This window comes from Microcaecilia unicolor, chromosome 1, assembly GCF_901765095.1.
Source record: "Microcaecilia unicolor chromosome 1, aMicUni1.1, whole genome shotgun sequence".
Lineage (NCBI taxonomy): Eukaryota > Metazoa > Chordata > Amphibia > Gymnophiona > Siphonopidae > Microcaecilia > Microcaecilia unicolor.
In genome coordinates, this window is record NC_044031.1 from 563,452,844 (window position 1) to 563,478,270 (window position 25,427).

General features: G+C 42.6%; 1 protein-coding gene across 1 annotated transcript in view; it reads right to left on the reverse strand.

The window, feature by feature from the left end:
- The window catches only part of NUDCD1 (NudC domain containing 1), a 219,090-nt gene that overhangs the window by 97,463 nt on the left and 96,200 nt on the right, over positions 1–25,427 (reverse strand). Inside the window, exons 5-6 of the mRNA XM_030218074.1 lie at positions 13,343–13,526; positions 6,923–7,090 (exon numbers count right to left, since the gene is read on the reverse strand). Of these exons, the coding sequence (XP_030073934.1) occupies positions 6,923–7,090; positions 13,343–13,526 (352 nt within the window). The remainder of the gene's footprint in view (positions 1–6,922; positions 7,091–13,342; positions 13,527–25,427) is intronic.

A 25,427-nucleotide genomic window follows, 5' to 3' on the forward strand; every position in this document is an offset into this window, starting at 1 on the left:
TGGAGCCGGCTCGCCCCGAAGAACAACCGGCTCACAAGATCTGTCAAAATTTAACAAGCGGCTCTTGCGAGCCGGCTCCAGCACACCACTGCATGAATCTCACCCTTATGGTCCGTCGGTTTAGAGTCCAAAGGGGATGATGAATTGGCTCTTTCTGTCCAGGCTCCAGCAGATTCCCTGTGAGCCTTTCAGTCTGGTTTTTAGTCCAATAACCCTGCTCTCTGAGCAGCCGGTTACACAATCTTTGGGAAAGCCACAGAGCTGCTTCTGAACTTTACTTTGTGCAGTGCTCATCACAAGAGTTCAGTTCACGGGTATTTGGGAAAATTAGTCTTCACCTCTTCTGAGAGAGAATTATACACCATGAAATCTTCTTCTCTTCTGCCTCTCCTTCTCTATCTCATGCCTAGCACTGGCATTCCTCTGGGTAAAGTGACATTCATGGACCAATCACCAGCCGTGTACCTCTGTCCAGCAGATTATTCACGGTCATGACAATGACGGGCCTTGTGATTCCAGCAAGCATCTCTTATCAGACATAAGCCTGGCTGTACCAAACTCCCCTCCATGGCTCACAGATATACCATAGATTCTGTCTCTGTGAAAACCGCTCCTCCCCCTCCCCAGGAGATAACTGGAGGCTAGGTTGAAGTAAACAACGTGTCCTTGGATTAAGCCAGCAGCACATCTATTGCAAGAAGTAGTTTTCCTTGATGAAAGCTGTTGTATTCAGGCCTCATGCTGCAGAATCCATATTGCTTCAGGAAAGGATAGTTCAGGCCTCAAACCAGCAAAGGTGAGACAGCAGGAAAATACCCCTACAAAGCAACAATGGTATGGCCAGATGCACACTGCAAAATGGGATATGAGAGAAAGCAAGCAAGTGCTGCATATTCTCGGGTTCCTACCTAGGGGGGATGAGGGAAGAGATAGAGGTTTTCAGCCATCACCACTGATCCTGATCCTTGGGGTGAGAGTCCTAGCCTCCCTCCCTCCTAGCTGCTCTATTTCCTGCTGCTCCTCCCCATCTTTGGGTGGGGTAGCAGGGCTTGCTCTCTTCACCACCTAGATTTTCAGTTTGATACCACTTCACCTGACTGTCAGATGGTGGGATCTGCCCTCCTAAAACCTCGTTGCTCACTTTTACCACTGGCTGCCATTTCCACCATTCTTCTGGTGGCATAGCTGCTCTCTTCATCATGCTATTGCTTCTTCTTCCACCAGTTGGCTCCCTTAAATTTTTAGGTGGCAGGCCTAGATTCCCTTACATTCCTCTGCTAGCTATTCCTGCTTTTCTTTTGTTAGTACAAATGGTCCCTTGGTAACAGGCTGCAAAATGTGTCTAATAAGGAAGACCTACACACACACACAAGCATTAGAACAATATAATGAACTTTTCTGTTCAGTTGAATTGAGGCTAAAAATAAAAGTTCAAAATCAGATGCTATTCATTTTTCAGACAGTGACTCTGATTAGAGACAGAAACTACAGCTCATAACATAACATAATTAATTTATATACTGCCTAGACTGGTTAGCTCTGGGTGGTTAAAATAAGTAAAACAATAGCAAAAACAATACATGCCCATTACAGTAATAAAAACAATATAAAGAGCAATATGAACTCTAATTCAAATATGTTTCACAAATAACCAAGTTTTTAAAAGTTTGTCAAAAATTAAATAATCTTGTTCTAATCTAAGGGTCAATGTTAAGAAATTCCACGGTAATTATGCTGATCCCTGAAATAATCTTGTATGTCTGGACACTAAGGGTCCCTTTTACTAAGGCGTGTAGGCGCCTACATGTGTACAACGTGCGTCAAATTGGAACTATTGCCCAGCTACCGTGTGCCCTGGGCAGTAATTCCATTTTTGACGCAGTCCAACACATGGTGTAGAAATTTTCTATTGTGTCACTCTTACCCGGAGGTAATCGGCACTGTGCGCGCGCTGACGATTACTGCCAGGTTAACGCATGAGACCTTATCGCTAAGTCAATGGGTGGCAGTAAGATCTCATGCTGAAAATGGACGTGTGCAAGTTTTAATTTTGCCGCATGTCCATTTTCAGCGCATCCAAAACACGCAACTACATCAGCACACGCCATTTTTTGGTGCACCTTAGTACAAGGACCCCTAAGGGCCCTGCTTACTATGGAGCGCTAGCGTTTTTACCGAGCACTAAAATTAGTGGGCGCTAAATGCTAGACACACTCATATATGGGCGCCTGACAGTAGGGGAGGAGAGTGTGGTGGGGAACTTATGGACACTTCAGCTCTAGCCCGAACACCAAGAGGAGGTAAATTGCAAGCTGTGGCAGCTGCCTTGTTTTCCCAACTGAAAGGCCCTTGAAAGAGCATGTGGGGACAACTCAGAGCAGGACGTGGAGAGAAGCCATAAGGGAACGTGGAAACTGATGTCATGTTGAAACTGTGAAGGACTGTACCTCTCGCTTCTACCTACCCTCCTCTCCTCTTTCCTCTACACATTAATTGATTTGCTTACTTTATTATTTTTGTCTATTAGATTGTAAGCTCTTTGAGCAGGGACTGTCTTTCTTCTATGTTTGTGCAGCGCTGCGTATGCTTTGAGCACTATATAAATGCTAAATATTAGTAGTAGTAGTAATATATTCCTATGGGTGTCTCTAGCATTAGCGCCTGCTAATTTTTAGCATACACTAAAAACACTAGCACGCCTATAGCACAACTTAGTAAACAGGGTCATAATTTAACAAGTTGAGTTAACAGGAGGTGCCACTCTATTCAAATGCAAATCTCATAAAATGTGTTGAATACAAAAAGAAAGATAAATCTGAGCAAAACCATTCAATGTTTTGAATGATAAACATAAGGCTTTAAATTCAATTCTGTCTAACATAGGGAGCCAGTGTAATTGTCGCAATAAAGAAGAGATTTGATTCAGTTTCTATGACTCATCACCACTGAATACCATTTCTGGCACGGGTATCTCTCCCACATCTTCCTCAGTGAAGACTGAAGCAAAGAATACATTTAATCTCTCTGCTATAGCCTTGTCTTCCCTGAATGCCCCTTTTACCCCTCGGTTATCTAGCAACCCAACCGATTATTTTGCCAGCTTCTTGTTTTTAGTATATCTAAAAAAGTTTTTAATATGCGTTTTTTCCTCCAACACGATCTTGTTTTCAAAGTCTCTCTTTGCCTTCCTTATCAGTGCTTTGCATTGGATTTGCCATTCTTTATGTTGTTTCCTATTATTTTCAGTTGGATCCTTCTTCCATGTTCTGAAGGATTTTCTTTCAGCTTTAATAGCTTCTTTCACCTCACTTTTTAACCATGCCAGCTGTCGTTTGGTCTTCCTTCCTCCTTTTTTAATAGGTGGAATATATTTGGCCTGGGCTTCCAGGATGGTATTTTTGAACAGCATCCAAGTCTGATGTGAATTTTTGACCTTTGCAGCTGTTCCTCTAAGTGGAAGTCAAGTCTAGTTGCATTAATAATGCTGCTTTTCCTTTTTCTAATATCTAAGTTCTGAAATTAATGCTAATAAACAAGTCTCATTACTGTCTCATTACAAAATACAGACTGCTTTGGGTCTAAGATATTAAGGTACTTATTTTATAAGCTCTATTCATGTTTTGCAAGTCTGAAAACTGGCATTTACACATCAATTTTATAAAGCCAGAACATGGACATCTACAGCAAGGGGGAGTGGTGTGGGTGTAATTTGGGTAGAACTAGGGAGAGGCCAAAAGATGGATGTTCAGCTCTAATTGCAGAAGGGGAAGAGATGGCCATGCTGAAAAAGATGGGACCTGCTTCCTGGCACATCCAAATTACAAAAAGGTTCTCTAATTTAGCAGTTCTCCACTGAATGGAGATAAAGGATGTCACAGTAAGTATTTTTCTGTCCCTGGAGTGCCCACAATTAAAATCAAAACAAAAATTACAAAAAGTTGCAGTGGGTCTTAAATTGGCAACTTCTGGATAACTGCTCTCTCAACTGGCTACTTTAACCATTAGGTTATTCCTGCACATGAACGTCTGTGTGGCCATTTTATAATACAGATGTTCCTGTGCTGCCCCATTCAGGTGTTCCTCGTTTTGCCCCATTCATAATCTGGACGTTTCAGTTTGTAAAAAGGATGTTCATGCTGGATGTTTCCAGCACATGGACATCCATCTCGCATGTATTTTAGAACAGGCTGTATCCTGTTCTAAAATACATGTGAGATGGACGCCCATTTGTAATGTACTGATTGGGACGCCCACATTCTGAGTTGGACGTCTTTTCTAAAATGCTCCTCTAAAGGTCCAAAGATATTCTTGTAATTGGGCTAATTTGAATAAACCATGGACAATAGTAACAAAGCTTCCTTTTTTAAACAGGGAGTCACTTGTCACAAGTCACTAGACTCCTCTCAGCTTATTTACAATAAATACTAAGCAAGGAATTTTATCTTTAAAAATGTATTCCACCTTATATATATTTTCCCATTCACTTGTGAGCTCACTAGTTCCAACAGGAACCCTCCACAATCAGACACAGTGAAGGCTGTTACTAAGTGTTCTTTACTCAGCAGGAATGTTCCAACATTCCCTGAGGGCTCCCTTCTTCCTCAAATATAAATATTTCAAAGTAGTACAAGTTTTAAGGCTTGGCAGGAAGACATTAGAGGCTGACCGAAACAGGTTCTCTCAGTTTCGGTTGAAACTGAAAATGGTACTGAAACTGTCTGAATACTGCCAAAACCGAAACTGCAGCTGAAACTGATCACCTAGTTTCAGCTGAAACCGAAAACTTAAAATATGATTGTGTGAACATGAACCAATGAGGTCTACTGGGTATATAGTCAGAGCTTGCAGTCAGCAGCCCTCTGCTAAACCCATAGATTATTTATTACCCTACAGACCCAGGAATTACAAGCACAGGCTGCCAACTGGGAAAGCCACTTTAACACGGTCTTCACAAAAAGTCTGGCAGATTTAGGTTCCTGAGTCAATGCAGATGTAGTTAAATATCCTCTGAGGCAGGACCTTTGTGAGAACATGTAAAAAACAAATCATGATTATCAGCTTTTTATGCTTACCCAGACCGTGCACAAATAACAAGAGAAAGTAGCATTGAGAAGTTTCCTGTTTTGTATCTAGTTATAAAACTGATTAAAAACAAGCATGATATAGATTCTTCCTAAAATAGGGTAAAGGAGTACACTACAGACACTATACCAACCTGATGCACAATCCAGAATCAAAACGCCCATTGATGTTACTGAATGTGATGACTATATGCTCTGAAAAATTACAATCAAGAGCAATACATTTCTTAAATTATTTTCTATTATATAAACTTCATATCATTTCCCTACTAACACTATAAGCTGACCAGTACTTGATCTTGAAAACAGTCTTCAGGTTCCTTTCTCACAGAATCTAGTTCTGCACGTTTGATTAAAACGCTGCATCGTCATCATACCCAACAGAGCATGGAAATTCTTTATATGTATAATAATTCAATAATGAAAGACCATATTTTACCTCTACACAAAACAGCCTTCACACACATGGACCTCAGTTAATGAAAACTGAAATTAAAAGCCATAGTGCTTATACAATGGCTGACTTTGTGCCATGTTTGGTGACAGCTGATTTCATAGCTCTACAGAGAGGCTAATTCCTAAGTAACATCATCCCAAATTTAGAAACTTAAATTCCTGCTAAACCTTTGTATCAAACACATTTATTAGGCGCACTCTACTTACCATATAAATTGTTATGCAAGATCATAATAATAATAATAATAACTACATTACTTGCAATCACATTACATAACAAAAAAATGGAAACAGTAGCTTCCCCCCAGACTACCTTACAATTCCTTGCGGTGTAGTCTGAGCAGGAGTGATCCCTAGTTGTTCTTGTCCATGTCAGCTCTATTCTCAAAATGGATGCTGTAACCTCCTGCGGCGGTCTTACGAGATTGCCACTAGAGGTCATGGCAGCTATTTTGAGAGCAGAGACAGCAAGGGCAGGAGCAACTGGGGATCACTCTTGCCCTGACTACACTCCTAGACTGCAAGGAATTGTAAGATAGGCCTGAGGGGTGCACCTTCAGGTGAGCAGGAGGGGAGAAGGCAACTTCTGCTTGGAGGGAAGGTGGAGGGAGGGAGACAAAACAGGACAATGTACAAATTTTCGGCTTCCACTGAAAACACATGGTCTGTTTTGGCCGAAACCAGAGCCAGTTTCGGCACTGTAACCGAAACTGAAATCAAAATTCGGTCAGACTCTAGAAGACATTCAAACACATATACCCACTCACTAAGGTGCTTTCCTGCCAACTACCTAACTACTCCAAAATGGCAGTTTAGAATATTCCCTGTCACCATCAGCTGTCAGGAAGCTCAACAGAGGCTCACGTGCCTGGCAACATCAATGTGCTCCCAGTTAAATTACATTTTCTCCCCCCAATTATTCCTATACCTTGTCACGGTCTCAGGATCTCCTTTCATACAATTTATTTGTACTCAGTCCTTGCCCCTGCACTACTTTTCCACTGTATGGTTCTGTACTTGCTGCCGGCACCAGCTCTTGCCCATGCACACCCCTTCCCAGGGTGCATATACTACTGGGTTCTCAGCAAGGCTTTAACAGCAACCTTGAGCTTCCTGGGGAAGCCTCCTCAGGCTTTCCCCACTCTGCGATACCAGCCGCCACAGCTCCCAAAAAGAAGAGTTTACTATCATACTGAAAGGAAGCTGTCTATCTGTGAGTGGTAAAGGATGTCAAGCAGAATGTAAGGTAGACAGAAGAGTATGAACTTGCTTAGCAAGAGGGAAAGAATCAAAGTCGTCAATGAACAGGATTGGAGGAAAGGAATAATCTTAAATAATATCTGCATTACAATACATCTACTAATATATGATCGGGGCACAATTACCTTTTTTTCCATCTTTGATTTCCTCAAGCTCTTCTCCATCATCAGTTATAAATCTGAAGGGCTTATAAGAGACAATCATCAAACCATCTCCACCTGATTCTATCGCTACGTAGTGTGGAACAGACTTCCCATGTAGCATTCTGTGTTTGGAGATTTCACACTTTTCAACTAAAAAAAACAAAATAAAAAAGTTAAATTCGACATTTCCAACATTTACAAAATATATGATTTTACTCCAATTTGTTTATCAAGAATGCATATTAGTAAAAATGGTTACATTGAATAAAATGGGACCTGTAGTAAACAATGAATGTTAATGCATAGTAAGATAGTTGTGCACTTTAGTAAACCAAGAACCTGGTCTAAATATGTGCTTCCTCGCCTCCCCCCACCACCCAAGAAAAGTGAGCGTTGTTTCGCCCTTAGTGATATGGCAGGAAATACTTCACAAATGCTCCCTCAATTAAGTCCCTCTGTCTGTGCAACAAGTGAAAGCAAGAGGAGTAGAAGACGCATACTTTTCACATAGTTCAACCTTGGTAACTTAGGGTGCTGCTAAGCCACTTACCCAAGGAAGTTTTTGAAGGATATTTGATTGGTTGTTAAAAAATAAGGAACAAACATTGAAGGGACCTTTGTCTCAACTATAGTGGTCTTGCAAGGAAACTGCTATTAAATTTCAGGAGCAGGATAATATGTTGTGACAAGGCTACATCCCCGATGTATAGAGTGAAGCAGCAGAACCATGAACTACATATCCCAGAATGCATTTCCAGTCCTAGCAGTGAGATCCCAGGGGATAGGCAAGCTGGCCATATACCGTCTCTGACCACAAGAGGGAGGGTGAATGAAGGAACCAGTTCCCGGGACCAGCAATTTGTATATCATGCTGCCCACCTGTAATAGGGAGGGGTGGGCTGAGAAGCAGGAGGAGGATTGGATGGAAGAGGGAATTAATCAGCCTGAGCAGGGGAAGAAAGCAGAATGGAATGGGAGCTTGAGAGCTGAGGAAGGCAGCCCCTGAAGGTTTGGAAACCTACATGGTTTTGGAATTTATTTTGGTAAACCCTGCTTAAGTAGAGAAGCCTGTTTTCTTTTGGGAAACCTGATTATTTTGAGAACCTCTGAAGTTGGAAGGCTTGTTTATGAAGGAGGGCTGCCTGGTGGGAAGAGGGGTTCAGTTCAGGAGGAGAGGAGCAGTGCAGGCTGAAATACCTTGGGTGAGGAAGTCCCAAAAGTATTGCACCTCCTGGAAGTAAAGGCTGCTTGGTGATTAACTGTCTGGAGGGGAAATCCTGCTTGTGGGACAAGTACTATTTGTTTGTTACTGGCTGGGACAAAAAAAAAAGCAGGGATTTCCAAAGGGCTCTGGCATTCCCCTCAGGGAAGGGGGCAAAGTCTTTGTGTAATTGGCTGATGTACTCAGCAAGGCAGAACAGCCCTGCCTGAGAAGCAAGTCTCTACTCTGGAGTGAAGTTTTGTTTATGAATCTGGAAAATAAAGGAATATTTTTGAAGTATTTCCTGGTGGCAGTTTTGTGAAGTTCTGGCTATTCATGGGAGGCAGCTTCCTCCCCCATACTGGAGAAGTGGGCCCGTTTACAATGTTAAAACTACTCTAAAAGTTGGAAGGTCAGATGTATGCAGATCGATCAACTGGAACTGCTACTATTAAAAATAGTTTAATTTTGCATAATTGACTGGAGACTATGGAAAACTTGGTTAGGGCGAAGAACTTGAGGATTCTGAACTTTCTGGTGATTCAGCTGCTCTCTCCTTTTAAGCTCCTGAAAAAGTATTTCAAGGAAGTGCTGAAATATTCTTATGCTGACACTCAGGGGTGGAAGGTATCACCATGGGCTACCATTATGATGTGTTTTTTTTTCTGTTAACCCTGGTTATTAACTACTAGGTCCCATTGTATAAAATGGGACCTGTGCTAAATAGAACAAGTCAGTGGTAAAATAAACTGTTTTAACTGTAGGTACTCTACATTAGTAACACCCCCTCCATTGAGTGTTTCAAATATGTATTACCGATGGAAACTTGTAAGGCAGCAGAAGAAGGGGGGGGGGGGTGCATCTATAGAGGGGGGGTGTGCATTATATCTCCTCTGTGGATGGCGTGGAGTGTCCTAAGTTCCAGGAAATTTAAAAAAACAATATTACTACCTGAGCAAGCCTACTGATTACTTTTCATTCTAAGCTAGAAAAAAATTCTACTATGAAATTGTATATTGTGAAAATTAAAAAAAAAGTTTCCTTTCTGTGGACAAAAAATGTACATGTTCACAGATGTGGCTAGAGCTACCTAACTTTGCAGGAAAGTCCAACATTATTGGAAATGGGAGTTTAGGGGGGGGGGGGGGGTTAACCAATGCATTTGGAAAACCATTGGAGAAATCTGTTTAACTTGTACATTTGAAATGTTTCCATTTTTGTAGTCCGCAGATAGTTTAAGAGGACCACAGTTTTGTTTTTCTGGTACTCCTCTCATGAACAGTTACTTACCCTTCCACTGATGTGGTCCACAAGCACACACTTCCTATCTCCTATTTCCTTAATTGAGATTATAATTCTACTACATAACATTATTGTATGTATTATAAAAAATAAAGGAAAACAAAAAAATGGTATTGTTCCATCCTCTTACCATTTTGGCTATGTTTCTCTGAACCTTTTCTAATTCCATCATATCTCTTTTGAGGTGCAGCAACTAGAACTGCACACAACATTCAAGGTGCAGTCATAGCACAGAGTGATGCCAAGGCATTATTTTATTCTCCATTCTTTTCCTAGCATTCTATTTGCTTTCTTCGCTACTTCTGCTCACTGAGCAGAGGATTTCAACGTGCTATCTATAATGATTAGTAGTAGTAAGAAATACATAATCACACCTTCAGTTCACTGTAAACAATGCAATATACAAATTCTGGAATCACTTCAGAAATAGCAACAAAACCAATTTATCAGGTACTTTTTTTTAAACAAAAAAACCCAACAAAATAAATATTCTGAACTTATAAAGCAAACCTGCCCTACTAAAACAGCATCATTCCAAATATTCCACTAGGATCCTAGAACACTAATATATTTTCTACTGTCTTTTCCATAGACAAAATCAGGCACACGAGCGGGTGATGTCATCTGATGATACCAAGGCTGAATAGCTCTGCAAGCATTCATTAGAACTAGTGTAAATTTCTCAACATGCGCAGTGCTTCCTCCATTGTGGTCACCTCAGTCTCTTAGTTCACGATCAACTCTTGGGGAGGCGGGTGACACTGTGTACCTGATTAATCTTGCTGTTGATGCTAAGCAACTCTGCTTTTTCTGTCGAGCAGGATTGAATCAGGAACCCAAGTGACTTCCAAGTTCAGGGCTATTCTAGCTTCCTAGATTTGAGGCGTTTACGTCTGCAAATCACCAAAACTGGCATCCTTTCTGTGGCCAGACCTTTGGCATGGAATAGGTTACCACTGATATTGAAGTCCCAGCAGAACACTGTATTTTTTAAACTGATGCTGAAGTGTCATTTATTGGATCAACTTATTGACTTGTAATGCTTCACTATATTTCCACTGCTCCTTTTGCACTGTACTAGTTCTATTGTGTTTGTTAGTAGTATGTATTTTGTATTTTAGATAATGTATGTTGGTTTATTACCAACCTTGGATAAAGGTGGGAAATAAAATAATGTCAGTGCTACTTGACTAAACACACTTTGGACGATATTCAGTGCTATTTAACCAGTCAGGAATGGCTCCTGGACGGTTAAATAGCACTTAACTGGTTAAGCACTAATATTCAGCATGAGATACCTGGTTATCTTCACTGAATATTAGCACTTAGCAGCTAACTGGCTATATAGCGAAAATACATACCTGTAGCAGATATTCTCTGAGGACAGCAGGCTGATTATTCTCACACGTGGGTCGACGTCCATGTCGGCCCGGGCAGCAGCATTTTGCCATAGCAAAAACAAAAATGTTTTGCTAGAGTCTTCTGACACACATGCAGCATGCACCGAGCATTTGCAGACTGACTTCCCACCCGCCGCGCGAGCGCGTACCTCAGTTAAATCAAAAAGCATAATTAAAAATAACAACTCCAAAGGGGAGGTGGGAGAGATTGTGAGAATAATCAGGCTAATGTCCTCGGAGAATACTTGCTACAGGTATGTATCTTTGCTTTCTCCGAGGACAAGCAGGCTGTTTATTCTCACACGTGGGGTATCACTAGCATCCAGGCTCACTTAAAACAATAAACATTGGTCAACTGGGCCTCACAATGGTGAGGACATAACATAGGTGGACCTGAATATATATAGCTGAGAGTGCAACCTGGAACAGAATAAAACAGGGTCTACGGGGGTTGAGTTGGATTCTAAACCCAAAACAGATTCTGCAGCACAGACTGCCCAAACCGAGTGTCGCATCGGGTATCCTGCTGAAGGCAGTAGTGAGATGTGAATGTGTGGACTTATGACCATGTTGCAGCCTTGCAAATCTCTTCAATGGAGGCTGACTTTAAGTGAGCCACCGACGCAGCCATGACTCTAACATTATGAGCTGTGACATGGCCCTCCAGAGTCAGCCAAGCTTGGGCATAAGTGAAGGAAATGCAATCTGCTAACCAATTGGAGATTGTGTGTTTTCCGATGGCGACTCCCCTCCTGTTGGGATCGAAAGAAACAAACAACTGGACGGACTGTCTGAAGGTCTTCATCCGCTCCACGTAAAAGGCCAATGCTCTCTTACAGTCCAAGGTGTGCAAGCTGCTCTCACCAGGGTAGGCATAAGGTCGGGGAAAAACTGTTGGCAAGACAACTGACTGATTCAGATGGAACTCCGACACCACCTTCGGAAGGAACTTAGGGTGCGTGCGGAGGACTACATTGTTGTGATGAAACTTAGTATAAGGTACATCCACTACAAAGGTCTGAAGCTCACTGACATCAAAGGGCAGGGGTAGGCGTGGCTTGGTGGTGACATCAGAGGGGGCAGGGCTTCGGCATGTCCTCACTTCTGATTGGCTGAGAACACGGAATTGGGCGTGCCACCTGCCAAAGCAATTCATTTTGACCAATGACGGTGAGATTCACTACTCCCTAATTATAAAAGCATATGAAAGCATCTAGACCAGGGAATCATGTTTCTTCTTGAATATGGTGGAAGGGTCTGAATATAGACAAGCTTTAAGACTACCTGCAGTGCTCTTGTTTTCTATTCCTCCATCAGCAGAAGCATCAGAGAGGATATGCTCAGCCTATGGAAGGACACATTATAGAGGCTTTCCCAGCCAATTGGCTGTCTGCCTGTTTCTCTGCCCCCCCCCCCCCCCGGCTGACATCATAGGGGCTTTCCCCAGCCAACTGGCTGTCTGCTTGTTTCTCCGCCCCCTCCAGCTGACATCATAGGGGCTTTCCTCGAGCCATTGGCTGTCTGCTTGTTTCTGTGCCCCCCCTCCATCTGACATCATAGGGGCTTTCCCCTAGCCGATTGGCTGTCTACTTGATTCTCTGCCCCTCCCCAGCTGACATCATAGGTGCTTTCTCCCAGCCGACTGGCTGTCTGCTTGTTTCTCTGTCCCCTCAGATGACATAAGAGGGGCTTTCCGCAGCCGAGTGGCTATCTGCTTTTTTCTGGTCCCTAAGCTGTTCTCTGCTCTTCCACACTGATTTGCTATTGAAAAAAATTCTCCTCCTTACTGAAAGACCCCCCCCCCCCTCAGCTGACAGCATAGGGGCATACCTCAGACAATTGGCTAGATTGGCTATCTGCTTGTATCTCCATCCCTCTAAGCTGTTCTCTGCTCTTGGACAAGTTTTGTTATTGAAAAATGCAAGCAGAGTGCTGCTCCCAAAAATTTCCCTCACATAACGACAGCTCCAGACCTGCCGGAAAATTTTGCACATTAAAAGGTAGGTGCTCCTTTCTGTGCATCAAACAGAAACATCTGTGCATCTCACGGAATGCTCATTTTAATACTAATGAGCTCTTTGTAATACATTTGCATTGGATTATCACTAGCAGCTACGGCACATGATTAAAGCCACACAGAACCTCTTTGTGCATTAGACACTAAATAATGTTTGCTTTAGACCGGCTCCAACTGGTCTAAAGAAAACGCTGCAAACACAGTAAACTTTGTGCATCGGGCCCTGAAGGTCAATAATAATCTATAGTTCTGAGGTGGCAGTGGGAGAAAAAGAGTGAATTCTGATTAAGAACTATTTTTCTGATTTCAAACATGGCTCCTGTTCAATTCCTTCTCCCACTTTTGCATAACTGAAAACCCATTAGCTAGACATAAAACAAGGACAATAGAAGTTCATTTGCAGAGCTGGTTGAGACTAAGGTGAAATGCATCTCATTATTAAATTAATTCTATATAATGCAAAAGTCCAAAACCAAACTTACCATCATTCTGCATAGTTGTAATAGAAACCCATTCCAAAGAGACATAGAATCCACTCCCTCTTGTATCCAATTCATCTTTTTCAATTCGAAGCAAAATTACCTCTACAGTATGAACATCAGATTTCACAACTGAGACACTGTGAACTATAATAAAAGGATCCCCAAGTTCCTGATTAAACAGAATCTACAACAAAAAAGTAAATAAATTAAATGAACTGTACAAACTATGAAAGACTAAGGGCCCTGTTTACAAAGGCGCACTAGTGTTCTTAGCACGCACTAACCATGTAGATGCCCATAATATTCCTATGAGCGTCTACTCAGTTAGCACGCTCTAAAACCGCTAGTGAGCCTTGTAAACAGGGCCCTAAGAATGTAACAAGTCATTTGCATAACATTCAAGCAATAACTGGAAATGAGGGTCAAAAAACAAGTTGAAGGCGATAAGTTAGTCCAACAAAAAGTCATCTGTCTAGCTTTGGAGAATTATCCTCTGTTCATCAAATCACTAAACAGTGAAGTTACACTGAAGAGAGGATAATTCTGGCAAGCTAGTAACACATGCAGTAAGTTAGTCCATTAAAACACAAAGCATCTGACACATGGGTTTTAACCAACATTTAACCAACATTTTCATACAACCAAGAGGAATAAAATAGTAAGTAACCAAGAGGAATAAAATAGTAAGTAACTATTACTCTTTGCTCAGCAGTAGCTGGTAAATTGACCCAAACTTGATTTTTTAAAAATAGGACCACAGTCTGTTGAATATGTGCAGAGAAGGAGTCGAAGATGACCCCTATTATAAAAGATTTAAAAGAATCTATTTCATCACCTGCAAATTATTAACCAATTTATTTATTTATTTATTGCATTTGTATCCCACATTATCCCACCTCTTTGCAGGCTCAATGTTGTTTCCATTCCTCTCTTTGTCAAAATCATGGAGGGGGTGGTGGCAGATCAGTTGTCACAATTTTTGGATTATTACAATACTCTACACAGTTCACAATCTGCGTTTTGTTCCAACCATAGTATGGAAACAGTGGTAGGATCTTTACTAGATAAAATTAAAGTTAATTTGAGAGAGGTTTAAAAAAGTTGTAATAATGTAATTTGACCTCTCAGCTTTCAACTTCGTGATATCCTTTTAAGGGTTTTGGATGGAAATCGGTATCACTGGATTTGTTTTGGATTGTTTTTGTGGATTCTGAACTAGAACCTACAGAGTAAAGAGGAATGATGTTGTGTCAGGGGTTTGGAAGATACCCTCGGGCTTATTTTCGAAAGAGAAGGACGCCCATCTTTGAACACAAATCGGAAGATGGGCGTCCTTCTCACAGGGTCGCCCAAGTCGTTATAATCGAAAGCCAATTTTGGGCGTCCCCAACTGCTTTCTGTAGCAGGGACGACCAAAGTTCCCGGGGGCGTGTCGGAGGCGTAGCAAAGGTTGGACTTGGGCATGCCTAACACGTGGGCGTGCTCAACTCATAATGGAAAAAAAAAGGGTGTCCCTGACGAGCATTTGAACGACTTTACCTGGTCCAGTTTTTCTTACAACCAAGGCACAAAAAGGTGTCCGAACTGACCAGATGACCACCGGAGGGAATCAGAGATGACCTCCCCTTACTCCCCCAGTGGTCATTAACCCCCTCCCACCCTCAAAAAGAACTTTAAAAATATTTTGTGCCAGCCTCTATGCCAGCCTCAAATGTCACACTCAGGTACATCGTAGCAGTATGCAGGTCCCTGGAGCAGTTTTAGTGGGTGCAGTGCACTTCAGGCAGGTGGACCCAGGCCCATCCCCCCCTACCTGTTACACTTGTGGTGATAAATGTGAGCCCTCCAAAACCCACTGTACCCACATCTAAGTACCCCCCTTCACCTGTAAGGGCTTTGGTAGTGCTGTACAGTTGTGGCAAGTGGGTTTTGGGGGGCTCAGTACACAAGGTAAGGGAGCTATGTACCTGGGAGCTTTTTCTGAAGTCCACTGCAGTGCCCCCTAGGGTGCCCGGTTGGTGTCCTGGCATGTCAGGGGGACCAGTGCACTATGAACGCTGGCTCCTCCCACGACCAAAGCGCTTGCATTTGGTCGTTTCTGAGATGGGCGTCCTTAGTTTCCATTATTGCCGAAAACCAGAAATGACCAAGTCTAAGGACGATCATCTCTAGGGATGATCTAAATGTCAAGATTTGGACGTCTCTGACCGTATTATCGAAACGAAAGAGGGACGCCCATCTTGTTTCGATAATACGGGTTTCCCTGCCCCTTCGCCGGGATGTCCTACGAGGACGTCCTCAGGAAAACTTGGGCGCCCCTTTCAATTATGCCCCTCAAAGCCTCCTTTAATCTTGCTTCAAATGTAAAGATATAGCCGCTAAGAAAGGTGAGTCCTTTTCAGTTTCCAAATTTTAGAAGTAAAATGTCAATCACATTATTTAATTCTTTTGCTTTTCAAGCTGCAAAATTGTGGAGAACTGTTCCAGTATACTTTTTGGATACCTTTGATTACAGAAAATTTAGAAATTGCTTAAAAACATTCTTATTTCAAAAACTAGTGGGGGGGGGGGGGGGTCACGTGATGCAGCCGACCTAGGCAGACGTGCGAGTGTAGGGCTCCGACACTTCCCGCCCTAAAATCTGCTTAATTTCTGCTATTATTGAGCACCACTACAATATTTTTTCCTCTTTGGTGATAGTTTTACCTCCCAGGCTCTGCTGATGTACTTTGACAGGAACCACCCACGATCAGGGTGGTATGCCAACAAAGATCCCACAGGCACCTTGTGACAAGCAAAGGCTCAGCTCCCCTAAGATGACGGAGACCCCAGCGATATTCACCATCCCCGCTGGGGAATGGGTGCAAAAGATCACACGTTCTGTGGCAGCCACTTTAGAGGACCGCCTGAACAAATTCCAATCTGCTGGAGCGATTCAACCAGAAAAGCCTTTATTGGGTCCCAATAAAGGCTTTTCTGGAGCATCTTACCCTTGAGTGTGGTGACTGATCTCTTGACATTGGGCCCTCTCCACCCCCTTTTTTCTGTTGTGTTCGATTGCTGTGGGGAGTGTGAACCCCACTCTGTTTTTCTGGGAGCGATTCAACCGCCATGGTCAACGCATTACAGAAGTAGAGAGGAGAATCTCTGACCATGAGGACAGGAAGACTCGTCTGGAGAGTCAGGTGGAGGCCTTGCAAGCGGTGACATGCACTCTTCCTAGAGTAACCAGAGGAGCAGGAGAACCAGGGGAGATGAAACAACCGGCGTTTAATCAGTCTCCCAGAGAACGTTACAGATGAGAGTCTCTTTAAGATGTTCAACACATGGCTGCCGGAAAGATTGGGCCTCAAAACTATGCAGAGGAAGTTTTCCTGTGAGCGCACTCACTGCATTGGTAGCAAGACTAAGGGGGAGCGGAGACCTCGCCCAGCTACTGCTTGCTACATCAACTGGCGTGAAAAATAACAGATACTGTGTGCATACTGGAAAGTGGGATCTTTGGAGTATGAGGGTTTACAAATCGTGCTGTTTAATGATTTTTCCATCAAGGTAGCAGCTCAACACAAGCTCATGTCACCATTTTGCTCCACTCTTCACCAGAAATGCATCCAATTTACTTTGATCTATCTGGCAAAACTACAGGTACGGCAGGATGGCCACATGATAACCTTGTAGACAGTCGATGAGGCTAAGGTTTCTATTGAGGGTCTGAATCGCCCTGACTGAAGTTCTTCCCTGTGCCTTCATTTTCTCTGCACAATGTGGATGCAGTTATTTTCTCATTTAAATCTCAGACTCCGTAGGCTGAGTGCATGACTCTCTTGGCCATTACTTGGCTATGGGACAGCAGAAATGTATCTCATTATGAGAGAGGTCCTTTGGCTTCCAGATGTAAGACCTTATGAAGCATAGGGGACCTTTTCGGTACCAGACTGTGGGCCTCCTTTGGGGTCTATACTCAGGCAGATCAGATCACAAAGCAATTTGTCAGACTTTATTTTGAGTTGTATGCCGGGAGGGAATTAGATCAGACAGGGCTAAAGAGTTTTTTTGAGGGGCTTCCCTTGCCTTGCCCACCCTCACTGAGGTTCAGACTCTTCATCTTAGTAGACGACTTACTAGGGATGAGTTTCTTCTTAGAATTCTAAATCTTAAGCTGACTAAAGCACTGAGACCTAATGGGTTTGGTCCAGAGTATTATCGCCTTTTGAGCAATCTAGTGACGGGCCCATTGAGGGACATGTGCAATGCACTGGCTATGGGAGGGGCAGAGGGGCGGGAGAACATGGTCCATGTGGTATTACTTCCTAAGCCGGGAAAGGATTGGACTCAGGTGGGTTCGTACCAGCCAATCTCTCTCTTGAACCAGGATGTTAAACTTTTGGCAGCCACTTTGGCTGGGCGCCTAAATGCCTTTCTTCCCTGGCTTGCTCACCATGATCAGGTAGGTTTTGTACTGGGCAGATATGCTTCCATGAGTTTGGTGAAGGTATTGACTGCCCTGAACGAACATAAGGAAAAGGGGGGTTCTTCAGCCATTGCGGGTCTTGACATGGAGATGGCTTTTGATAGCATATCCTGGGATTATTTATTTTGGGTATTAGGTCAATATGGAACTACGGGTACGTTAATGACCTGGATCCGGGCTCTATATAAGGACCCTAGGGCCTGCTTGCTAGTCAATGGGAGTCTCTCTGCTCCCTTTGCTCTTCAGCTAAGCACTCGACAGGGGTGCCTGTTATCCCCGCTTCTTTTTCTTCTGGCCACTGAACCTCTAGCCATTAAAATTCGACAAGATGTTGATATCCAAGGGTATCCAAGTGGGGAGACAAGAGTGTAAACTTAGCTTGTTTGCAGATGATTTTCTTCTTTATCTTAATCAAGCTCCTAGGCACCTTGAACCTGCTCTAAAATTGGTCCGTACCTTTGGCTTAATTTCAGGCCTACAGGTCAACTATGCTAAATCTGAACTTCTCCTTTTAGATGGGGGCCTGGAGTTGCCCTGGCATGGAACTCTCACTATACCACCTACTAAAAAAACAATGAGGTATTTGTTTACATCAGTACTAATATGGTGATTATGAACCGATACAATGTTCAGCATCATTTGGAGGTTATCTCTGCATTATATCTGAAATGGCAGGACTTGCCTCTCTCATTGTATGGCCGGGTAGCAATGGTAAAAATGGTCATGATACCAAAACTGTTATATCCCCTTCAAACCATGCCCCTTTGGCTGACACACAGGGGCGAGCTAAAATTCCGCTCGGTTATTTCTAGATTCATCTGGCAAGATGGAACACCTCGTATCAGCATGGCAAAGGTGACGATGGAACACTCCTGGGTGGATTCAATGTACCTGATATTAGATTCTATAATGTGGCTGCTATATTGCAAGGCATTTACAGGCACAGAGAAGTTCTTTCCCTCAGGGTAGGTGACTGGGTGGAGCGCTCCATCATGTTTTTTTAATTTGATTCATGGACAGGGTGGTCAGGATCCCCACTTACTCTAAATTTTAATTCGTGACCTCAATGCGTAAGGTGTGGCAGTGGTGGCGGAGAAAACTGGGTAAAATATAGGAAGTCTCCCCCTTCCTGCAACTAGAGGGGAATACTGACCTTCCTGCGGGTTATGGCTCTTCTGTGTTTCAGCAGTGGATGAGGGAAGGTTGCACTTCTTTGGCGGCCTTACGTGATCTGGGTTCTGGTTCTTTCCCTGCGTTCACTCAAGTACAGGAGAGATGGCACCTTCCACGTACATGTTTTGTTTCTTATCTTCCAGTGTGTCATTACTGGACTGCATTGTATCATCAATATCAGGATGTGCGGGATTTTGGGAAACTGGACGCCCTCTCCGCTGCGCCTGACACTCTTAACAAACTGTCTTACTGGTATGGAATAGTGCAAGCCACCATTGAGCTGGGAGGGTATTACGCGACTACGGGAGCAATGGTCAGCAGACCTCGGGCAGACTTATACAGAACAGCAGTTTTTGGATCTTTTTCGAACTCTATGATTTTACAAAATCAGCTGCCCTTCAGGAACTTCAATATAAGTTTCTGCACAGAACATACATTTCTATGGCCCGAGGTGCTTCTTATGGGCTGTAGCCAGATGGGGCATGTGTTAACTGTAAGCATGTGGAGAGCATGATGATGGGGTGCAGGAAGGAAGGAGGAGATGCCACTACTGAAGAGTGCTGCCTGAGGCCCCCTAGGTGTGTGAGTGCATTCTGGGAACTGTGGGACCACTGGAAGAGTGGCCTCAGTAACCTAGAAATCACTGGGGATAATTTGAGAGCAGGAGACTCACTCAGAGGTGGCTGTGACCCAGTCAGTGGGAGGAAGGTGCTAGTGTAGAGCACAAGTGGCAGGTGCAAGGAGACGTGAGCTATGCTGGGGATAGACCCTCTAAGTGGCCACGGGGTAACCCCAGACGGGTGGCTAAGCGTTTCATCACAGAGGGGGTATAGGTGTATGAATACTAGGGGTGGCTGGGATGTGTAGATGTGGGATTTTTGATTATGTCTGTAGGTTTGCTTGTTGAGGTTTGAGTCTGGTTTTCAAATTTAAAATCACAACAGTCAGGTGACACATCTTGGGATGTTGGGATTCTCTCTTGTTTTTCCTTGCCTTCTATTTGGAGTGAGTTTGCTCATGTTCCTATGGTTCTATTTCTTCTTAATGTAATTGCCTCATTTTCGTTTTTCACTGACAGTTGCAATAAGATATATTTTTATTTATTTATTTATTTGTTGCATTTGTATCCCACCTTATCCCACCTCTTTGCAGGCTCAAAGTGGCTTACAATACATCATGAGTAGTGGAAGAATGCTAGTAGTTAAACATTTAGTATTGCAGGATCTTGGTCAGCATGATGATAATAAACAAACAAAACAAACCAAACAGAGTAATAGTATACAAGCAGATATTATAAAACAGTTCTGAATATAGATGTGCGAGTTGTGTATATTCACATTTGTTGATCTTTGTGGTACGCTTTATTAAAGAGATGGGTCTTCACTAATATGCGGAAGTTCGTTCTTTCGTAGATCGATTTCAAGCTGCGCGGCAGTGCGTTCCATAACTGTGTGCTCAATGAATTTAGTTGGACAAACTGTTTCTCATTTTAATACTATATTGTAATTCCAGGGAATTTTCCCAGTTCTTTTTTATTTGCAATGAACCTGAATTCTTTTAGGCATATGAGGAATAGAATAAATATGCTAGTGGATGCGGTTAAACACAAACTCCCTTTGTATCCTGGCCCTATATGATTTACATGAAAATGTATACAAGAATGACTACAGGCCCTGTATACTAAGGTATGTTAGAGTTTTTAGTGTGTGTTAAAAATTAGCATGCTAACGCTAGAGACACCCATAGTGCAGCTTAGTAAACAAGGCCCTAAATGTAAATATGAAATGAGAAACCAAGGAGGGAGCTAGTGGACAGAATCAGAGCTTGCTGCTGCCCCCTCCCCCCCCAACTAAAAGGTATTCGGTTATAAAATCTACCCAGAAAAGGGATGGTAGATACTGGCAACTAGTTTTCCAGCTTGCTCTGATCAAGGGTGCTCTTTTCTCCAGTACGGTGCACACCACTGCTCTATTTTAGTGCTGTTGACAGCTGCCTTTCCAGAAGAAAGGCATTCACAATTTTACAATAAACAAAAAAATTACATTAAATTTAGCTTTGGCTAAATGTATTACTCTTCACAGGAAAACAGCCTAGAACAAGCTGATTTCTTCTTATACCTAAAGTTATTCCAGCATTTTCTACAATGTATTACACACTGAGATTTGTCTATCAGACTGACCCTGTGGAGAGCAGTATAAATGTGTTGAGCTTGCTAGGGAGCTTGAACTTAACTCATGTAGTTGAGACATCCAGGGAATAAAAAAACATTTAACCATGCTACATTATTTGCTTCTTTCATCCTGCAATTAGAACATGATTTAAATCTTAAATTTTATTTTAGGAATTGTTAAATATTCCCAAATATGAAGGGAATATATATCATTACTAAACAAAAACAAATGTTTCTTCAGGGTAATTTTCCACTCTGGACATGAGCCATATATAAATATGCAGATGTGGGAGAGTAAGTTGTAGATGTTAAAGAAGGATCTGTATTATTTTAAGCTTTCAAAAAAAGATTTAAAATATTTTGTATGTTTCAGCAGTCATGCAAGTTCTTAATTAAGAACATAATCTCATGTAGGTACCAGGGGCGTAGCCAGACCTCGGCGGGAGGGGGGCCAGAGGCCGACGTAGGGGGGCACTGTTTAGCCACCTCCCCCTGCCCCCCCCCCCGCCGCCGGATCAGGTACCTTGTTTGCTGGCGGGGGTCCCCAAACCCCGCCAGCCGAAGAATCTTCTTCATCGCCGGTCGACTCCGGCGCCTTCGTTGTGGGATCATCTGTTTCTGACGCCTTACACCCTGCACGGGGCTACATGCATGGTGCAGGACGTAAGGCGTCAGAAACAGATGATTGCACAACGAAGGCACTGGAGTCAACCAGCGCTGAAGAAGACTCTTCTGGCGGGCTTTGGGGACCCCCACCAGCAAACAAAGTACCTGATCTGGCAGTGGGGCGGGGCGGGGGCGGTCAAATGTAGAGGGGGCCAGGGCGTAATCTGTGGGGGCCCATGCCCCCATGTAGCTATGCCCCTGGTATGTACTTCCTTTTTGCTGCAAGTTATGTATTGCAGCAAAAAAGAAGCACAACGGAACCTTCAGGAGCAGATATAGACTGCAGTTAAAAAGCACAGACGTTGACATGGGATCCACATAAAACAATAATAGTAGCCCCAGGCAATTTCAATGGATGCTTAGCTATTAAACCATAAAGAAATATCTTCAACTCTCCTATTTCATTTCTTGTCTTTTGACTATAGAACAATCTCTGCTAATTTATTTATTAGGATAAATGTTCATAGAATCTTAAGTAAACAGGATGTATGATTGAGGTGATGTCCAAAACCTTTCACGCTTGACTGGAGCTCTTCCTGGCATATAACTTACCTTGCTTCTACTTTAGTCCTGCTGAGTAGCAAAGTAACAAATCAGCCAGTAAAAAGACTGAGACACCTAATGCACAGTGCAAATGGATTTCACTCACACACAGCTATGCACATACTTATTTGTGTTTGTTCAAGCTCAGTGTAGCTTTCTTTCAGTGAAGGAGAGTAGACTTTGGAATGATCAAATATTACTAATGTCTTTTACATTTATGGGAAACTATGGGGTCCTTTTACCAAGCTGCGGTAAAAGGGGGCCTGCACTAGTGTCAGCATGTGTTTTTGATGCACACTGAGGAATCCTTTTATCACAGCGGTAAAAGGCTGTATTATTTCTTGACAATAAATGGTTGTTTTAGGGGGGGAGCACTTTCCACTACTCACTGAGGTGGTGATAAGGGCTCCCACGAAACCGGACGCTGCCCGATTACCGCCAGGTAAGCACCAGTGCTAAAAAAATAGAAAATATTTTTGTAACGCCAGAAATGGTGCACGCAAAGGGTGGGAACTACTGCTGGGCTCCTGCAGTAGCCCAGTAGTAGTTCCGGACTGGTGCACGGCAAGCCCATTGTCGCATATCAAACCTTTAGTAAAAGGGCCTCTAAGTCAATATAACTTTTTATTCTTTGCTTATCTAAAATCATCCCTGCTGAGCAGCTTAAAGAACTAGGTAGAAGGTGAAATCACAGAAATTTTGTGCTACTAATTGATGCAAATCCAAAGGCCCTCCAACAAACTCTTTGGTTTAAACCATTGTAATTTGCTTTGATACCCAGAAAATATATTTAAGCGAGGCACTTTGATCCTGTCACTCCTCTATTTCTTGAACTGCACTGGTTACCTGTTTTACATCATGTCTAGTTTAAAATTCTGCTTCTTACTTTTAAGACACTGCATTCTAAGTTGCGGTCTAGTAAGGTTACAGAGTAAATTAAACTGCTGTAAAAATATTGATTAATAATCTGTGAGATTCTGTGTGTGAGTGGCTGGTGATGAATGCAAGTTATTATATTTATATTAAATGATTTGTAATAAATAAATAAATATTTGATATGTATATCTAGAGTTTAGTTAATGAGTTAAAATTTAATGCCAAGAAGTGCAGAGTGATGCACTTGGGGTGAAGAAATTCAAAGGAGATGTACCAGACAGGAGACAGATTCATAAGCACAGATCAGAACAGGGACCTTGGGGTGATGGTGTCTGAAGATCTCAAGGTGATGAAACAATACAAGACCGTGGCCACGACCAGAAGAAAGCTAGGCTGCATAGAGAGGGGTATAACCAGCAAAAGAATGGGGGTTTTGAAGCTTCTGTACAAGTCACTGGAGAGGCCTACTGCTTGATATACTGTCCTCACTTGGATTTCAGGGCTCTGTTCTTTCCTGGCTTTCTTTTTATCTCTCCCATTGCACTTTTAGTGTATACTCTTGTGGATCCTCCTCCACCTCTATCAGTTGGTGTATCTCAGGGCTCTGGCTTGGGACCTCTTATTTTCTCTATCTATACTTCTTCCCTTGGTGCTTTGATCTCATCCCATGGCTTTCAGGATTACCTTTATGCTGATGACTCCCAGATCTACCTCTCCCCACCAGAAATTTCAGAAGGAATCCAGGTCCAAGTATCAGACTGCCTGTCTGACATTACTGCCTGGATGTCTCACCACCATTTGAAACTAAACATGACCATGACTAAGCTTCTTATCTTTCCCCCTACACCCACCCCTCCTCTTCCCCCATTCTCTGTCTCTGTGGATAACACTCTCATCCTCCCTGTCTCACCAGCTCATAACCTTAGAGTCATCTTTGACTCCTCTCTCTTCCTCTAAACATTTCCAACAGACTGCTAAAACCTGTTGTTTCTTTCTCTATAATATCACTAAAATTTGTCCTTTCCTTTCTGAGCACACTACCAAAACCTTTATTCACAATCTTATCACCTCTCACTTAGACTATTGCAACTTGGTTGTCATAAGTCTCCCACTAAGCCTGCAAAAAGGTGGGAAAATATGGGATACAAATGCAACAAATAAATAAATACATTGAAACCTTCTGCTCAGTGTGCTGCTGTGGCTAAGAAAGCAAATAGAATGTTAGGTATTATTAGGAAAGGAATGGAAAACAAAAATGAGGATGTTATAATGCCTTTGTATCGCTCCATGGTGCAACTGTACCTTGAATATTGTGTTCAATTCTGGTCGCTGCATCTCAAAAAAGATATAGTGGAATTAGAAAAGGTGCAGAGAAGGGTGACGAAAATGATAAAGGGGATGGAACAACTTCCCTATGAGGAAAGGCTAAAGCGGCTAGGGCTCTTTAGCTTGGAGAAAAGGTGGCTGAGGGGAGATACGATAGAGGTCTTCAAATCTAAGCTAAAAGCCCACCTTTTTGATGCTGATTTTAACTCCTAACCCTTATTCACTTGTTCAGAACCCTTATTTTATCATCCTCACTTTAATATTCCCTTATCTCTTGTTTGTCCTGTTTGTCTGTCCTAATTAGATTGTAAGCTCTGTCACGCAGGGACTGTCTTTTCATGTTCAAGTGTAAAGCGCTGCGTACTTCTAGTAGCGCTTTAGAAATGATAAGTAGTAGTAGGTCTATAAAATAATGAGTGGAGTTCAGTGGGTAGATGTGAAGCATCTGTTTACGCTTTCTAAAAATACTAGGACTAGGGGGCATACAATGAAGCTACAATGTAGTAAATTTTAAACAAATTGGAGACAATTTTTCTTCACGCAGCCTGTAATTAAACTCTGGAATTCGTTGCCAGAGAATATGGTAAAGGCGGTTAGCTTAGCAGAGTTTTAAAAAGGTTTGGACGGCTTCTTAAAGGAAAAGTCCATAGACCGTTATTAAATGGACTTGGGGAAAATCCACTATTTCTGGGATAAGCAGTATAAAATGTTTTGTAATTTTATGGGATTTTGCCAGGTATTTGTGACCTAGATTGGTCACTGTTGGAAACAGGATGTTGGGCTTGATGGACCTTTGGTCTTTCCCAGTATGGCAATACTTATGTACTTCTCAGCCCTGACAGAAAGACACACACACACAG